The 18,079-nt window shown below is 38.6% G+C and overlaps 1 protein-coding gene and 1 non-coding gene across 2 annotated transcripts in view; one reads left to right on the top strand and one right to left on the bottom strand.

The window, feature by feature from the left end:
- LOC126108359 (putative ankyrin-containing lipoprotein Lxx09580) overlaps positions 1 to 18,079 on the bottom strand; it is a 103,998-nt gene that overhangs the window by 10,091 nt on the left and 75,828 nt on the right. The window contains exon 3 of the mRNA XM_049913572.1: positions 16,498 to 16,695. Within this exon, the coding sequence (XP_049769529.1) occupies positions 16,498 to 16,695 (198 nt within the window). The remainder of the gene's footprint in view (positions 1 to 16,497; positions 16,696 to 18,079) is intronic.
- Positions 16,034 to 16,108, top strand: Trnas-cga (transfer RNA serine (anticodon CGA)). Its single transcript has one exon. It is a non-coding gene; the product is annotated as a tRNA-Ser (tRNA).

Raw genomic sequence — 18,079 nt, 5'->3', positions numbered from 1 at the left:
GGAATCGAGCGACAAAGATTGGATTAACTTTTTAGTGCATTCCAGGTCCACAGGATGGATTATCTTCATCCTCTGCAAACTCCTCCTCCAGCTTCCTCTTGTTCCTCCTCCTGTTTACTCTTGCTTGTATTTCTAGACTCTTTACAGCCCTGTCTGCAGCCCGAAGGCGTTCCTTGTCTAAAGCAAGCATCGCTCGTACCATGTTAGAACCTATCTTCATTCCCATATTTCTAAATACCTTGCACCTTACAATGTTGCCATCATTGAAAGTTGCAACAGCATCATACACACCAAAGTGAAGTGTTTCTATTCCAACAAATACAGTGTTGGGGATTCTCGACCATATAACACTATTTACACTTTCATTGGGGTTTTGAGTTTTTCCGTGAATACACTTTTTCAACAGTTCAGGTGCTGCTAAGTCTCTGAAAATAGGTTTTATCACCGCCATTATTGCATGAGGCAGACTATGCTTACAAGTGTACACTTCACCAGTTAGCAATCCTTTGTTATATTTACACCAACTGTCTTCTTCTTTGGGACACAAGCTATGTTGGGGATTTTCATCGGTTGAAGAAGTATGAAAAAAAAAGAGCCCAAACAGCCTTCTTCATTTCGTCGATACTGTGTATTTTGCCTAATAGCCATTCCATAATAGTTCTGTATTTTGTCAATTACACTGTCAGTTAACCTTCCCTTCCCATCCAACCCTTTACCATCACTGAGTTTTTGTTTTTGTATGAAGCTTTCAGTCGCCGAAGTCTTGTTCCCATTCGCTTCTGTACGTGTCCAATACACTCAAATTTCTGCACTACAACATCATCACCATAGGGCTTCAGTCCTTGAACATGTTTGAAACTTTTAGAATCACCGTCACCAAGGTAATTAACGTATCACACTTTATCACGTGCCTCAGAACGCTGGAATATACTGGCAACACCAGCCACTTCCATTCCTCCACTACTGCCACCATAGTTAGCTTTGCAATTAGTTTCATGTGTACCTTTATATTTTTGTGGACATCTACAATACTTTGATATTACTGCTACATCTAAAATTTTCCCTGTATACATACTAGTGGCAGATACTACACCATGAAGAGATGTGTGTCCCCGTTTATGCCAGGTACCATCGAACGCTGCAGTCAAATCTCTGTTACCATTATTTTCCATTACTGCCTCTTCCACAGTGTTCTTCATAGATTCTATACAGACATCTTCTACTTTAGACCCTATTAATTTATTATAGGTCGTAAACTTGGTTGGGGGATTTGGAAGATTCATGATGCCACAGAAAATTGCACCTGCAGTAGCACCCTTACCAACTGAACGCAAGGAATAAACAAATCTAATGTTGTGTTCGTAGATTTTGCTACCATTTTCTTCAGTTGCAGTTACTGCAACACTGTTCCAAAAGGTGGTCATGTATGAACACCTATCACATTTCAGTTGTATTTCACTAGCAAGTCCTACGTGCTTTATTATGGAGTCCAGACCAACTTCACTACAATGAATACATCTTACACAGTTTGAAAAAATTCCTTTGAGAACCAACATATCAAATATTCCATTCACATCCGATTCGCCCATAAAACATTCATAGTTTTCACTCATTGAACCAAGCTTCTTCTGTGAAGTATTTTCTTTCCCACTTTGACTGCTATGGGCAGGTGTACTTGAGAGGTTAGGTTCACTCACTTGGTTATCGTCTTTATTGTTTACAGTAATAACATATACCTTTGGCTTTCCAACATTTCTCCTTCTCTTAAAAGCCTTCAGAGGATTTCTAATAACTTTACTTTTACTCATTATTATACTTCAACAAAACAGAGACTCAAGAAACAGAATTAATTACAAATATTTTCGAGATAACGACAGAGTAAATAAACATGAAACAATCGACAATCACACCAGCGTATATATTGAACCATCACAGGTTAGCCACAACACATACTTTATCTCACATCACTAAAATGTACCTGATGGACACGGACGTTAATAATAACACCATTTGACAGCAGTTTAACAGTGCCACAGTGGGTCACGCACATGTAGAACACATTTCAAAAAAAATTTAAAAATAGTTGTAGTCTTCGGAATTGAATAAATTATATATCTATTAAAAGATAATAGTCTGCAGATTCAGAAAACGAAAAAAGTAAAAATTGAACTTTTCATGATTTTGAGCCTTTCCGGAGCCCCTTAACCACGAAATTTCTAAATTTATGTATATATAATGGGCCATTCACAGTACAAGACACACCTCACAACAATGCCTATTATTTAATCTACCCAGAGTCGAAGAAGCTCCTTGATGTCCATAATGTAGTGGATCTCAAACTGTATGTACCTAGGAATGAATAAATGAAGAAATCATACCAGACTAAAAATGTATATTATGCTGTAGATGAAATAATGTATCTATCTTATGAAGCTACCATACTGTATTTAACTGTAATTTATGTTCTTATAAAAATGTTGTTACCTATGCAAAATTGCTGTTACTATCTTAGAAGTTTCAGATTCTAAAACCTGTTGTAAAATATGTGAAACCCTGTACTGAAAGGGCTACAAGCAAATGTTGTTAAATTGAAAAGACATGTGGAATGCCTTAAATACAGAATGGGCAGCATAGAAGACTTTCCAAAGTGGGGAAAAAAACTATGTCTGTAATAGACTGCCAAAACCCAAAATGGGCAGCCAATTGATTAATGTGATATGTAATTTGTTAATATTGTCAAATGCAGTGCAAGATGCTATTGCAGCTAGCAAAATTATTTTATTTTCATATCTGTTAGTGTTGTATGTGTTTTGCTACAGTTTTCAAAGAGGGACTGTGTTTCAAATAAAGGCAGTAAGAAAAGAATAGTAGGTTCAGTTTAAATATGTTTGTTTATGTAAATATCAAAGAATGAACTACTATTATTAGAATCAGCATTGATAGTTTCCTCCTTTGTAAATTCAAAATCATGCTATAGGATGTGTTGCATGTACAATGTCAAATTGCTTGCGATATTTGTAGGGGGTATACTTTTATGCGTATACCTACATTTCTTGAATGCTTACAAAATGCTACTCAATATTCTTGGCAATACATATAAATTTTGCTTACTACTCAACTTACTGTTTCACAAAATGAGTCAGTTATGACAGGTGTACATAATTGAATAATGTTGCTTATGTCTTGTTTTGGCAATGAAGTGTATGAGCATATAGTGTTTTAATGTGTTTTGTAATGTATTCTTTTCATGCTCAACTCTGGATGAAGTGATTATTATTTTCGACTGCTTGGTACCTTTAAGGTGTTATTGATGTTTGCCTAGCAGGAATCTTCAGTGAACCATGGGGCATATGTAACATCCATTTTTGACCTACTTTGTATTGATATTTCTATTTGTAGAGTTGCTTATGTAGAGTGCTGTATCTGACATATGTAGAGTGTTTTATCTGTCATGGAAATTCTTTGGTAATGTATACATATTTCAGTTATGTGAACTTTTGGAACAAAGTTTAAATTAAGCTTGTTAATGTAAATAACTCCTGGAATGATTATTATATAATGTACTGTAAATTACTTGGTCCATAGTCAGGGAATGCGGGGCTGAATGTAAAAAATGTGGGGAATCCCTGCAGCTACAGAAGTAGCCTGGCGGAATGGAAAAGGTGTCGTTCACGCAAGCGGTAACTCGTCCCTTGCGACGGCTAAGGAGTCTGGCCTGAACACTGCTGTGGTTAATATCTCGCTAGCAGTAGTGGAACATTGTGGCTCATGTTCTTGCAGTTTTGAGGCAGAGGAGCCAAAAGCGTTATTTACGGACCTCAGATGCTGCATTTGGTGATACCATTATCATGGCATGGTTTTCGGCCCTGCAAAAATGTAATTCAGAAGATCTATAGCAGGGCGAGGCCAACAGTACTGCCATGACTACATCGCTGCCATGTTAACAGCCACTGCGAATCACGCCACCAGTGCCACCAGTTTTCCACCAAATTGTTTATATTTGGCACTGTAAATGAACTAGGTATTTGTGAAATTTGGTTGATTTTAATAACAATCGTGCTGTTGCTAAAAGCTCTATATTATACCTGTGATTATCCCAAATCACAAACCTTGAGAATCCTATCCTAGTGAATTTAATTCCGAGTGTGCTAATTTATTATGAAAAGACTATTAAGCAGCCATAAAAATTGTTGTGATTGCTTTCCAATGTGTGGAGTTATTGTGTTTCAAGTTCAGTTTAATAATTTGAGAAATACACCACTTCCAGTGCATTTTTAAATCGATCTGCATTACTTTTCTTAAATTCTTTGTCTTACTTAAAAGCTGTCCAAAAATAGTAAAGTTGTTAGTTAAAAGAATAATAATACTGATTAGAAGTGAAAAATATTATTAATTGTTGAATTTATGCACTTTGATCAGAATTACAAAGTTTTATTACTTTTCATTCCATGAGAAGGTGTTTGAACTTGAATTTAATGGTGTTGGCATTTGCCCAGCCAACTATATTTTGAGAAGGTTAAAAGACTACTTTTCAAAGCACATTTGTTATTTCAAGAGTTATAGTTTGTTGTGCTTCACTTAATGAATAATTATTGATGAGAATACTCACCATTTTTATACACACTTGTGAAGATTTGTTAATGAGCATGGCTGTTCAAACCATGAAACTTTGAGGCCCTCATGTACTAAACTAGTTAGTTAATGAAGCAAAGCAAAGGTCCCTCCACAGCCAATGTAGTTAGATTTGCATTCTGTTTAATTGCTTCAAACTGGGCTCAATAAAGAAATATTTACTGCATTAGCTACTTTAATGCAAGCTGGGTAACGTAAAGGTATAGAGACCGTGTACTAGCAATGATGTTATATGGTATGATAATAATAGACCTCCTGATTTAAATCAATCACTTCATGCTCTGCCCTGTTCAGTATTGCTATTAGTATCGTGTGTTGGTGACGGGTTCTATTAACTGCTGCATCTAGTTCATTCAAGGCAGGGCTTAATTTTTAAACTTTTAGGTGCCATAAAGCGCCCCCTTCTACCACTCCCCCCACTGGCCACGGAGAGAGACTTGTGATACGACTTACAATGAGAAATTCTTTCTTAAATACAGTTCTGAAATTCAGGTTTTTAAACCATAATATCTTATAATCAAAAACATAACACCACAAGATTCCACCATCTGCCGTACCAGTGTCACTTTGCTGCATAGTTCTGCTTCACACGTATTGGCACCAAGTCATACTCACGACATCACGTTTTCAAATGCTGCCAGCCACAACGTTGAAACAGTTTTTTTGTAGCTGCTCTATGAACGTGTGTTCAGTATTTATCAACAAGGCATTTAGCAGTTAATGACTAAGAAATTCCTGCTCCATCAGGTCTAGTACAATTTTGATTTCCCACGTCTTCACGCAACGTTAATTCTGTGAGCATTTTGTACCATAGCAGCTGATCGTTGCGTCATGCCCAAGTTGGTAACAATGCAAGATAAAGTTAAAACATTCCCCCATCCCCCTTCCTCACCCTGAGGCTGCCGTAATCTTCCTCCTCTCCTCCCCACATCATGTTACACTGCCATGGGGAAAGACTATATGTAATGTTCTTCAGTCTGATTTTGTCATTTGAAACTTTCATGATAGTGAGTGAAAAAGAAATCACAAGTTTTATTTATACAGGTAATAAATAAATTCCCTTCTGAATGTAAAATGTAGCTAATAGATTAAAAAATATCTATGACTTAACTTTTGCACTTGTAAAATAATTAAGTAGTTCCTATGTTACTAGCCAAAGAGAAAGGTCTTTACCATTTAATTAACATGACACTCAACATGTAAAAATTGAACTGAAAAACCACTATTGTTCCCAGAATGAGATTGCCACTCTGCAGCAGAGTGTGCGCTGATATGAAACTTCCTGGCAGATTAAAACTGTGTGCCAGAGTGAGACTCGAACTCAGGACCTTTGCCTTTCGTGGGCAAGTGTTCTTTATGTTATAATAATCAGGAAATGATAAACTCGTCATAGAGATGACAGATTTGTTCTTTTCCATAAGCCCATAGTGTCTTAACTGAGAAACATATTTCATGAGTAGCCGCTGCAAACTGAATATTTATTTATTTAACCACATACAATCAAAAGGGACCTGTTATTATAAATGTTAACACATTTGCTGCAGTCTGACCAAAAAACGTTTTACATGTAGAATACATCTTGCAGGAAAAGCAATCAACGCATTTGGCATTGAGAGAGAATTATTACAAAAATAAACATGCACTTATATTAAAGTCTACCATTTCAGTCAAAGTCGCACTTCTAACAATCATCCATCTTTGGTGAATATTTTACAAAAATGTCAAGAGTTCCATTATAGCTCTGTTAAAATTACTCTTTCATTTCCAAGAACATACTGTGTATATAAAAAAATTGGTTTGTACATTAAACTATTATTTAAACAATTTTACTGCAGCGGGCTGCACGAAGATGTTATACTGTTTCAAGCAGCAGTTCATAACTTCAAGAATCCCACATCTCAGTAGATTTTTAGCTCGATTTGCCATTCAACAATTAAACCACTAATGACCAATAAATTGAATCGGTCGGATTGAGTATTGATCTGTTAACTCATTTATGATAAAATTACAAATGATTCCAAATCAAGAATATCACATTAATAATAAATTGTACTGAGCATTAATTTTGAGATTACAGTTTTGTAGTTTTAAATATGAATTTAATTTCCCTTCACTCATAAAATTCACTCATAAAATAACAAGTCCTGTCAACATGCAGTATATATCTTTGACCTAAGGGTATACAACTTTGTTTAAATATTTCCCTTTAAATTTTATTACTCTTTCAACATAGCGTATTAACTTAAAATGACAAACATCTGTTATCCTGACAAAAGTCAGTGGCATATGACCAGTCAGTTTATACAGAATATACATTGTGTATTTATTGTTAAAAAGTACCTTTTTAGGACATATTATTAACTGAACTCATAGTTTTAACTAAGTTCATACGCAGTGGCTCAAATAAAGGAAGAAAAAGTAAGCACTGTGAAATTATTTCAAACACAATCAATGGAGATGGATTAAGAAAAACATTTCCATAATACAGAATTATCCTCATTATACACTATCACTTCGTGCTTTTGACTGTGTAGCAAGTGCAGAATGATATCCCTTCGCCATCCAAGACACCCATTTTCATATCTAGCTACAGGTTGTCCCAGAAGTCTGATGCGTAATGAACTACAAACAGTGCTGATCTAGAGTGAAGATCTCAGTGGTGTCATAATTAAGTTCATTGCAGAAATGCCACGTTCACACTCTGCAATAGACACTGCAATGCTGTTTATTATTGATACAAAATTTTTGAACATTGGTGGCTGTAGAAGAACAGTTGGCATTTCTCCGCTTAGTACTGGTTTCAGACCCCATTTGTACTCCCTGAAGTCCTTCATTATTTCAGAGGGCTATTAATCTTAAATCTTTCACACATTCGAAAAATCTCATTTTCTCCGTAAGTGATCGATATGTTTTTAGCCCAGAATTTCAGGTGAATGGCCTTCATGTAATTCATAACATCATCGTAGCTTTCAGATGCAACCTGGATGACAAATTATTTGCCAAGCTGCGATAAAACTGTTTATCAGGAATCTTAGAAATATTTCTTCTTTGAGAAAGTTCAACACATTGAAAGTTCATACCGTATTTACTCGAATCTAAGCTGCACTCGGATCTAAGCCGCACCTGAAAAATGAGACTCGAAATAAAGGGAAAAAAAAATCCCTGAATCTAAGCCGCACCTGAGATTTGAGACTTGAAATTCAAGGGGAGAGAAAAGTTTTAGGCCGCACCTCCAAATCGAAAGAAAGTTGGTCCATTGTAATATGAGACACAATTTAGATCGTATGAATGACTATACAGCTACAGTAGTTTGGTTCGAGTCGTAAGCTTAGCAGTTAAGCTTTATCAGGTATCCATTGCCATGTGTCAGGCGCTCCGTGCGTATTTATACGGGTACCCTTCCTTTTCCATGTGCTTCGTCTGGTTTGAATCGATTGCTTATTTTGCTTTGATCTGATAAGTGCCATTTTCTTTGTTATAGGTGTTTATGTCACTCTAAGCTGAAAATGCATTACTGTACTGTGTCATGCATTGTTTGTCGCATTCTGATAGTGCGTGTTTACGCCCTGTCGCCGCTTGCGGCACGGCTTGCTTTTGTGCGCGCTACCACAGCTTTCAAAAAGGAGAGAGAGAGAGAGAGAGAGAGAGAGAGAGAGAGAGAGAGAGAGAGAGAAACATCTCATTAGCGAAACAATGGCAAGAGACTGCCAATTGTTGTTACGTACACAGTTGCTTTCTTTGATAATGATCAACAAGAACCGAATTATAGACTGCGTATGATAGAACACGTTCTGAACGAGAGTTAGGCAAAAAATTTTCTCCGTTTGAGTATCTTTGCGGCCGCTTCTTTAGTTCATCAAATTCTGCACAGAAATTAGTCATATTAGATTTAAAAATCTAGTCAGTTGCCGTGCTTCATTTCTGACTGTATCACTATTAAGCATAAGAATAATACGAATATAAACATGACACGATACGTATATTCTTCCGCGTTTGCTGTTGTCTCACTCTAGTTTCGTAGTTTATTAGACAGACAGGATTTAAATGAGATAGCAGCAAACACGAAAGAATACATGGCAAAATGTTTATATTCGTATTATTCTTATGGTGAAGAGAATACTGCATGTGATTCACATTTCATCAGGTTCCTATTAGCTACCATCTCTTCTCACAGGTAGGAAAAAATTCAGAACGTAGAGTTGGCCATATTGACAAACATCTCAAACAGTCATGCCAGTCAAATTTTCGTAGTACACTGAAATTCTGCTACATTTCGAAGATGAACAATACGGAATTTGTATTTACTTTATTGGATAATGTATGAAAATGCAGTGGTCGAAACTTGGGGCAGAGAAAAAAAGCTCGTCTTCCACCTCTTTTTTGTTAAATTTATTTATTGATGCAGAGGGTTTGGCGCCAGTATTTATCTTTGTGCCTACAAAGCATGCCTGTGTAGCGCTACATATATTCGACGGCAGAAGTTAGTTGTGGCAGCACCTGCCAACATTTTTCAGAATTTCCGCTTGCTTTGCACTCGATTCTAAGCCGCAGGCGGTTTTTTGCGTTACAGAAACCAGAAAAACAGTGCGGCTTAGATTCGAGTAAATATTTTCCAGTGCAATGTTAGCTACATTTGCATGTTGTCCCATTGCATCAACCAGACTTTCAAACACTTTTAATAAAAGTGTAATGTCGTTGTGAGCTTGAACAAGGTTAACACTTGATCTTTGAAGCTGTAGGGATAGATCGGCCAACTCTTCTAAGGCATCAGACATTACAGCTAGGTTGGAGACGAAAGATGTAGATGACAATGTATTACAGAGCCCTTTGTAAGTAGACCGTTGTTTTGAGTCTCGTTTCGTGTCCTCTGATACTTCTAAAAAATGACTGTACAGAGCCCTGCAATCTTTCCACACAGCTTTTACTGCCAATAAACTGGAGGCCACCCAACAAGTGTCAAACACATGACCAATTTTTAAATTTCTTGCTCCAAACCTTTAGCAGCAACTGCCAACTCACTGCTGTTTTTCAGAGAGCAGCTGAAGATATTTCTAACTTTACCCATGAATATTTTAAAATGATTAATTCCCACCACTTCTTCTATTGTGTTGTGCACGGTGAGTTCTGAACGATGATTCAAACAATGCCAGATGAATAAGTTTGGAAACATCAGCTTTGCAAGGTCAGACTTTTTTCCTAACTTGACAGAAGCTCCATCGCAAGTCAAAGCGATTAAATGGTCTTTCAAAAACTCACAGCCTAGTCCTAGTGATTCTAACTGCTTTAAAAGTTCTCTCAAGATATCAGATGCTGTTGTGTCATTTAGCCCAAAAAGTGTCAAAGAAATTGTCATGGCGTTTTCCATTCCTTTTAACAATGTTCTGAACTATACAGTCAAAGCTTTTTTGTGTGAAAGAGAAGTGGCTTTATCCAAAAGAAGTGAAAATTTGGAGTCGCTTTTTATTAAATTATTTATTAGATCTGTTGTCATCTGGTCAGAAATATGAATCACTATATTAGATCAAGCAACATTTGAACGTAGTATTCGGCCCATATCCAAACCATTTTTAATTTGGAGATCAATTTCTGTCTCAAACTCATAAAACGGTCTATTTAACTTTGCTTGCTTATAAGGTGTCCAAAAACACACTCAGTAACAACTTCTTGTTCCTTTACCTAGTGTAGATACACTTCTACAAACTTGGCCTTTTTTTTTAATAATTAACCATGGGTTTTTAGCTTTATAATCTGTACATTGTTCGACAGGCCGACAATCTGGCTTTTCATCATCATTACAATTATCAATACTGTCTATAGATGTTTTGTCTGTATCCATTTCCACCAAGTTATAGAAATTTTCATTTTGCTACAATGACGTAGGAGAAGGATCATCTGATTTTTTGTTTGCATCTTCTTCTCCAGCCACAGCTGACGTCATGGATTCTACATCTAAACTGTGGTTTTCATTGCTCTCACTAACTTTTTGTCTTTTAGATTTAAAGAAGTCACTAATTTTTGTAGAGAATACGTAACTATTAAACTCTTGTGTCCAATCACAGTCTCGCTGTGTAAATAAGCACTACGAACAAACCGAAACAATGCTGTCGGTTCTGAGCAGAACAACAACTGAACTGCAAGCGATTGACCTACATAGAGTGACTGAGTAATATCGTTGAACTTGAATTCCTAAAGTGCCTGTTGGATTGTCTGTTGGCTTCTCTGTGAGGCAGCGATGGCTAACAAGGTAAACTGATTCAAACTGAAAAAGACGTAGACACGACCTGTCTGAATCGTGGACTACAAAGACTGAATTCACAAACAGACATACAGATAGGCGATTGTAACGTGAGAACCACTTATGGGATTTACATGTTTCTTTCATTAAGTTAGACATATTCATTTACTATCTATTAGTATATATTTCGCTACTTTAGGTAGCACAAGAAATAAGCTGTGGCTATAGTTGTAAATCAAGTCGCAAAAAAGTGGGCTGCCTTCGTGCTCTCTTACAGTACGCTACATAAACTATTAGAGCAAAATCATTTGATTTTTTAATGAATTTTAGACCTCAAAAAGAACCACAAAAAGTCAGCAAGAGCATATGTTTGTCTTCCACAGTTAAGTCACACTCACACTTTTTCTGCTTTGTGAGTGCTGAAACAGGTAATTTCAGAAGACAAAAATCGTCATTATTCTTCAACCTTAATCTTTTATTTAGGTACATCTTTTTGAGCTCTACAGTTTGGCACTACGTAACGTGATGTAATTCTTATGGACTATGTAATGTATTTCAAGAGAGCATGATGGCGGAAAACATTTTTACCTCATATAGCTCATGACATTTAAATGGCTGAACAGACTTTCAGAAATATATCTAAGAACCGTCCTGATTAAACCAGCTGTCAAGTAAAAAAACGGCTTTAAAATTGGAACTTTCGTTTGAGAACTATGTTGGGGCAGACAGACAGACAGACAGACAGACAGACAGACGTATGGGTCAAACATATACATGTCCGTTCTGCATTGGGAGTTCAAATTTGCCCCCTGTGGGAGCTTCTCTCTACTGTATAGTGTCAACCACGTCATAACAAGGGTGGGGGCAGATAAAGACAAAGGTCAAGAGTGCCGTGGACAAAGGGACGTATCGGCTTGAAAGACTGCCAACTTTTAGTCATTTTTGTTCCATACGCACATTTGATTTTTAGCTGTGACATAAATTGCAACATGGAATGAAATGATTTCATGAAAGCAAATTATAAAGACATTCACATTCAAACACGGCTTACATTCTTTATTTCTCATTGACACACACGAGACGTTGCCTTGCTACTACATCGCTGAGGTTGTTGGCAGTTGTAAACAAAAGGCGATATGTACCAATCACAACTTTGGAATGATACTCCACTTATCTTACACACACACACACACACACACACAGTACCTCCTGCCCATCACATCACATTGGCAACCCATTGTCACGTTCACTTGTTCTGGTGCAGCGGAAAAATATAGTTACGTTTTGATTTAATACTATTTCAAATCTCCAGTGCTGTACTGTAAAAAAGGGAAAAAAGAGAGAATTAGAAGAAAGGGAGTTTCTGGGAGGTGCCAGAACGTGTTCTGACCGAAATTAAGCCCTGATTCAAGGTACGTGTTGTTGTGAGGCATATGCTACTGTTTGCTATCTCATTGGCCATTTGTTTGACTTCCAAATTAGTACTACATTTATCTGCAAGGCTACGTTACTCTGTTGTAATGTGAACAGATATAAAGAGAGTTTTGTGTGTGTGTCAAGGAAAGTTAGGTTAGCCTTAGCACTGCCTTCTACTTTATTACATTGTTTGACAAGAATTCCTAATTAGGCTGGTGACTAATTTTAATACATAACTAATATTTAATTAATAAGACTTGCTTTTGAGCTGGAGAACATCTGTTCCTCACTCAAATTTTTAGTGTTGTTATTTTTTCAATAAGTTCTATTCATGAGCTGTTTAGCTATTGCACTTACAGGCGCTTGGTTGCTTCTGTAGTGCCTGGATGGTGTGTCTCTGGCTGGGGTGTTTCGGAAACGAATCCCAGTCTGTTTGTTCTGTTCCCATTAGGTTATCTCACAGTCACAACTTTCTCAAAAATTCCTCTGAGAGGTTTAATGTAATCACTGACTGCCATTTATGGTGGTCGGTGTTACCGTTACAAGCACTCCCTTTGGAAGAGCCCTCCTGCACCATTCCACCACATGTGGACGGCTGACTTGCTGCAAGGCTATGCCCTGTGTTCTGTGACATTTGTGCGGTTGCTTCGGTATCTCAGCATTTTCAGCTCTTAAGGAGGGAGGCAGAGCTTTAGCTGGTAAAGACATTTCCAGCTGGAGTACATCACAACCAGACACACACTCTGGAATCAGGTATTGAATTGTAAGGTGTATCCAGGAACAGATGTGCACTCAGATCACAATTCAGTTATGATAATGACTGAGCCAGATCGCTGGTCGATCATCAGCAATCGGTTTATCTTTGGTGTGCCCCGAGCATGAGCATCTTTGCGTTTTCGGCTGGGGCACGCGGGACGGCGAAAGGCAGTCAGTGTGGGGCGGCCGGTGAGACTGGCGGAGTTGTGGCTCGGGCGTAAGCACATGTGTGATGTCTGTTACACTGGGGCTGTTTGTGAATAATGGAACTCCTGCGGCGATTCCTCACAGTGAGAGGGGAGTGCGGAGTTGGTGTTGGCCTATATGTTTGTACAAATTGAGGTGCCTGTGTGAGAAGCACGGCGTGGGGATGTTGGTTGCTTCGTCCTTCTGGGAGCCACCGCAAGCAGATGTTCGGTCGGAATGTGTACAGTTTGTGGTGAGCATAGTGTGAACAAATTCTCTTGGGATGTGCTCCCAGCCTGACTCTTGGCCTATGTTATTTGTGAGCGCCGACCCCTTGTCTGTTACTGCTTTCAGGTGTCCCGTAAGATTTCACAGCAAAACTGTGATTTTGGGGCATTCTGTGTTTCTGGCTCAGCCTCCGTCTAGAAAGGGGAAAGATTTGGAATTCCTTAATGCTGTAATTTAAACATATAAAAAAATTGTATTTTATTCCTGTTTAATGCCAGACAGATTCAAATTTAGTTTACCTGGTTATTGGCTTAACTCGCACTTCACGCACTGAATCAGCTGATTTTGAAATTTTTTTTTTTTTATTCCTGTTTAATGTCAGACAGATTCAAATGTAACTTCATTTATGTATTTGAAATAAATGTGTTGGATTGACCTTAATGAATTATGTGCAATTGAAGTAAGGGATTCAGTCCTTCATAAGTGCTTAACAGTAGTGTGTGGTCCGGGTTGTGACCCCCGTGCTCGGACCAGTTCGTGAACTAAATTTTAAGAGAATTGTTATGAGAATTCAGTGTGTAAATTATAGGATACTGAAGTAACACAGGAATGGAATGGGAATTTTAACTTCTTTGAGGCTCTAGAGAATGCAATAATAAATGGCAATCACGTGAGTATTCACATTTGTCTGCGCAATCCACGAGACAGGAGTCATAACAACAGACTGCCAGAGAAACACCATCCAGGCACTACAGAAGCAACCAAGCGCCTATAAGTGCAATAGCTAAACAGCTCATGAATAGAACTTATTGAAAAAATAACAACATGCAGAAGAATGGAAGACAAAGGTGACAATCTGTTTGAGAAAACTGAATTTGGAGTAAAGGATCGAGGGACAGTGGAAGGGATGTTCAAGAAAAATCAAGAGATCTTTATTGGATTTGCAGATCTTTACATGACATTTGACAGCATGAAACAGTGAAAGTGCATGAAATTTTTTTAAAAGGTACATATAAGATACATGGAACAGCAGGTAACATAGAACATGTACAATAATCAACAAGAATTGGTATTCTGAATTAAAGATGGTTAAAGATAAGGATGCAGGAAATCTCCACAAATCTTCAGATGAACACTGAAGAATCATTGGTGAAACTGAAGAAACTTATAGCAATTAAATTAAAACTGAAGGTGAAAAGGATTTCATTGATAAAATTCACTGGTGATATTTCTGTGCTCACTGAAAGTCAGGCAATCACCAGAGTTGGTGAATGTAATGAACAGTTGAATGAGTGCCAAATCAGGATTAATGAATGTAAGAAAGAGGAAAGTATTGGGGTGTGGCAGAAATAACATTGGTGGCAAAGTTTACAGAATTAAGGACCACACAGTAGACCACTTTTAGGACTCTGGTACACGTGATGCTAATTTACACTGAGGTTCAAAGCATAGTTGTTATAAGGAGTAATGTAGCATGGAAAAACAGGAGATTCCTCGCAAAACAAAGTTACTAATATCCAAGATAGGCCTTAATGTGTGTTAGACATACCTGAATGTATGCTTGGAGCACAGTACTGCATAAAAATTAATCATGGATTATGGAAAAAACAAGAGGGGAATCGGAGCATTCTAAATGCGGTGCTATTGAAGGGTGTTTAAACTAGGTGAACTCATAACAGAAGAACTATGGAACATCCCTACAGAATAGGTGAGGATAGTGTGATATGTGGAAAACTGTGACAAGTACAAGGGTCAGCAGAGTAAGTTATATTTGAAGACATCAGGGAATAACCGCTGTGGAACTAGAGGTTGTTGCTGAGGTTAAAAACTGTAGGGAAAGACAGAGATAGGAATGCATGTAATTGTGGACTCTGGGAGCTCATGGCACTGCAAATCTGCTGCTCAGACAGACAGACACATTGTCAACAGAAGGCACAGTTTCCCCTTTGCATGTCTGTGGTTACCGAGACTGGCTGTTACAGCAGACTTCAGTGGGGCAACCAAGGTGGTCCACACCATGGCAAGCTGAGGCTCTGCTGGCGTTTGCTTCAGTTTGGTGATTTCCGAGTATACTTCTTGTTACCAACAGAAACTTTATAGCAAATTATTGGGTTCTTTCTCCTCTCTCATTCCTGACAAGCACCACAAATGGTCTCATAAATGTCTGTGTATGAGTCTGACCTCTACTAGACCGTTACAATACATCTAAAGTAACTGATATTTATCTCATCTGACAGTGTTACACATTCAGTGCACTCATACTCTCCCCACCACAAAATTTTCTGGGCATGACATTGTCTGAATTATTGAAACTTCCTGGCAGATTAAAACTGTGTGCCGGACCGAGACTCGAACTCGGGACCTTCGCCTTTCGCGGGCAAGTGCTCTACCAACTGAGTTACCCAAGCATGACTCTCATTCTGGAAACATCCTCCAGGCTGTGGCTAAGCCGTGTCTCCGCAATATCCTTTCTTTCAGGAATGCTAGTTCTGCAAGGTTTGCAGGAGAGCTTCTGTAAATTTGGAGGGTAGGAGCCGAGGTACTGGCAAAAGTAAAGCTGTGAGGATGGGGCTTGACTCGTGCTCGGGTAGCTCAGTTGGTAGAGCACTTGCCCACGAAAGGCAAAGGTCCCGAGTTCGAGTCTCGGTCCAGCAGACAGTTTTAATCTGCCAGGAAGTTTCATATCAGCGCACACTCCGCTGCAGAGTGAAAATCTCAGTCTGAATTATTGTTGGCATTGGTTTGCTGGTCTTGATGAATAAGACACTGAACTGTTGACAATAACTATTTTTCCTACCAACCTATTCTTAACTAACCTCTCTCCCATGATACTATGATCTAGTCGTGGGGATACCACCTCTGATTGTATATTTTGATTTTATTCCCAGTTCACTTTGCTGACCCTCATTAAATCTAGACTGAGCATTTACACTTTGCTTTTCAGTGTTTCTATCTTATATACCATATAATGTTGTGCGTGCGTGCGCGCGTGTGTGTGTGTGTGTGTGTGTGTGTGTGTGCGCGCGCGCTCTGAGGGAACTCACCGCATTTGAGAGACAGTGGCCTCATCAGGTTGAGGAGTCGTGGGCCGCGCAGCAGCAGGTGTCTGGCGAGGTGCTCTGGCAGAGGTGGTGGTGGCGGCGGCGGTGGGGGTGGTGGTGGTGGTGGTGGTTCTGGTTGTGGTTGTGGTGCTGGTGGTGGTTGTGGTGCTGGTGGTCCTCAGCTCTGTAACGACTGGTGCACTGCACATACAGAGAGGCAGGGTGTGAGCTGGCTGGGCGTGTCCTCGTGGGGATGTGGAGGTGGCTCACTATGGCCAGCACTGCTGAGGGACCATCCACACAGGGGATAGGGCTCCAGTCAATACAAATGAATTACCAGTAAGCTAATAACAATCAGTCTTACCATCCGAGCTTTCGACGGCAGTCGCTCAACCCCGTACAACAGGTAGTGCAAATCTAAGTGCAGCCAGAAGGTACATACAACGCCCAATACTTGCACAAAACATAATTACAGAATTACTGGACATGTTAGCTCAGGTGCTATCGCCATCAAAACTATCCAAACGGCCTGAATTCCACTCCACCTAAATTGTATGATGATGATGAAGTCCCATATTCCTTGACAGAGTGTAGGGGAACGACGCATGCACCCACATAATGTTACTGTCTTGCAGTTCCTCTGATCTCTTTTCGATATGAACATTTCACTCTACAAAATGATTACTACAAGACCCCACTTGAAGCAACTGATTTGTAACACTGAGTCCACAATCAGACTAATATCACGATAATGTGAATATCGAAACCTGTTATAATTAGATGGCAGCTTGTAAACTTAAGTTTATTGCAATAAATGACTTTTTGGAAACTAAGTTTCAACTTTAAATTAAGTGACGAAAACATTTCTATTAAGACTACCATCCAGGATTCCAATTGAGCACCTATTGTCTCTGTTAACTAAGTACGAAAGCTCTTAAATATCATTTCAGCCACAGGTAAGCATGTGTGTGTCGGTGCATGCTGAAATGTTGAAATGACTTGGCATTGTGTTCGATGATTCAAACCTAGCAACTAATAGGATTGTTAACTAAGTGCAATAATGCATTACATATCCAAATATAGCAAAATGACAATCTGAACTGTCGAGAAAAAGTACTTTGTTCCTTTACTGGGATCTGAATCCACCACCTCTCATTGTTTTCTAACCACAAATACATGTTAAACATCTGCTTAGTTTAGCTGTAGTAGAATGTGCCCATATATGAACTGGAAATAACCTAACGGAACATTCTGTGTGGGGTGGGAATCTATCCCTGCATGCTGCATGCACCATCGTTGTTGGCTGCACACAAGATGATGTTGATTATCGAATTCTTTTTCGCCACTTGCTACGAGGTACACATTTTAACGTTTCAAGCAATCATTTAAAGTTTTGTGAGACAGACTTGAAATAGACACCAGCTGTCATAGTTGACAAGACATGCAGAGGTGATAGAAATCAAAATATCTTTTCTCCTCTGGTTTTATGTGCATGACACAATGAAAATCTCTGCAGACAAGCATGAATACAATGGATGCTAATAACTATGGACATATCCGTGGGAAGAATTTCTTAACACAAAAG

Source organism: Schistocerca cancellata, chromosome 11, assembly GCF_023864275.1.
Source record: "Schistocerca cancellata isolate TAMUIC-IGC-003103 chromosome 11, iqSchCanc2.1, whole genome shotgun sequence".
Classification (NCBI taxonomy): Eukaryota; Metazoa; Arthropoda; class Insecta; order Orthoptera; family Acrididae; genus Schistocerca; species Schistocerca cancellata.
This window is presented reverse-complemented; position numbering and strand designations above follow the sequence as displayed.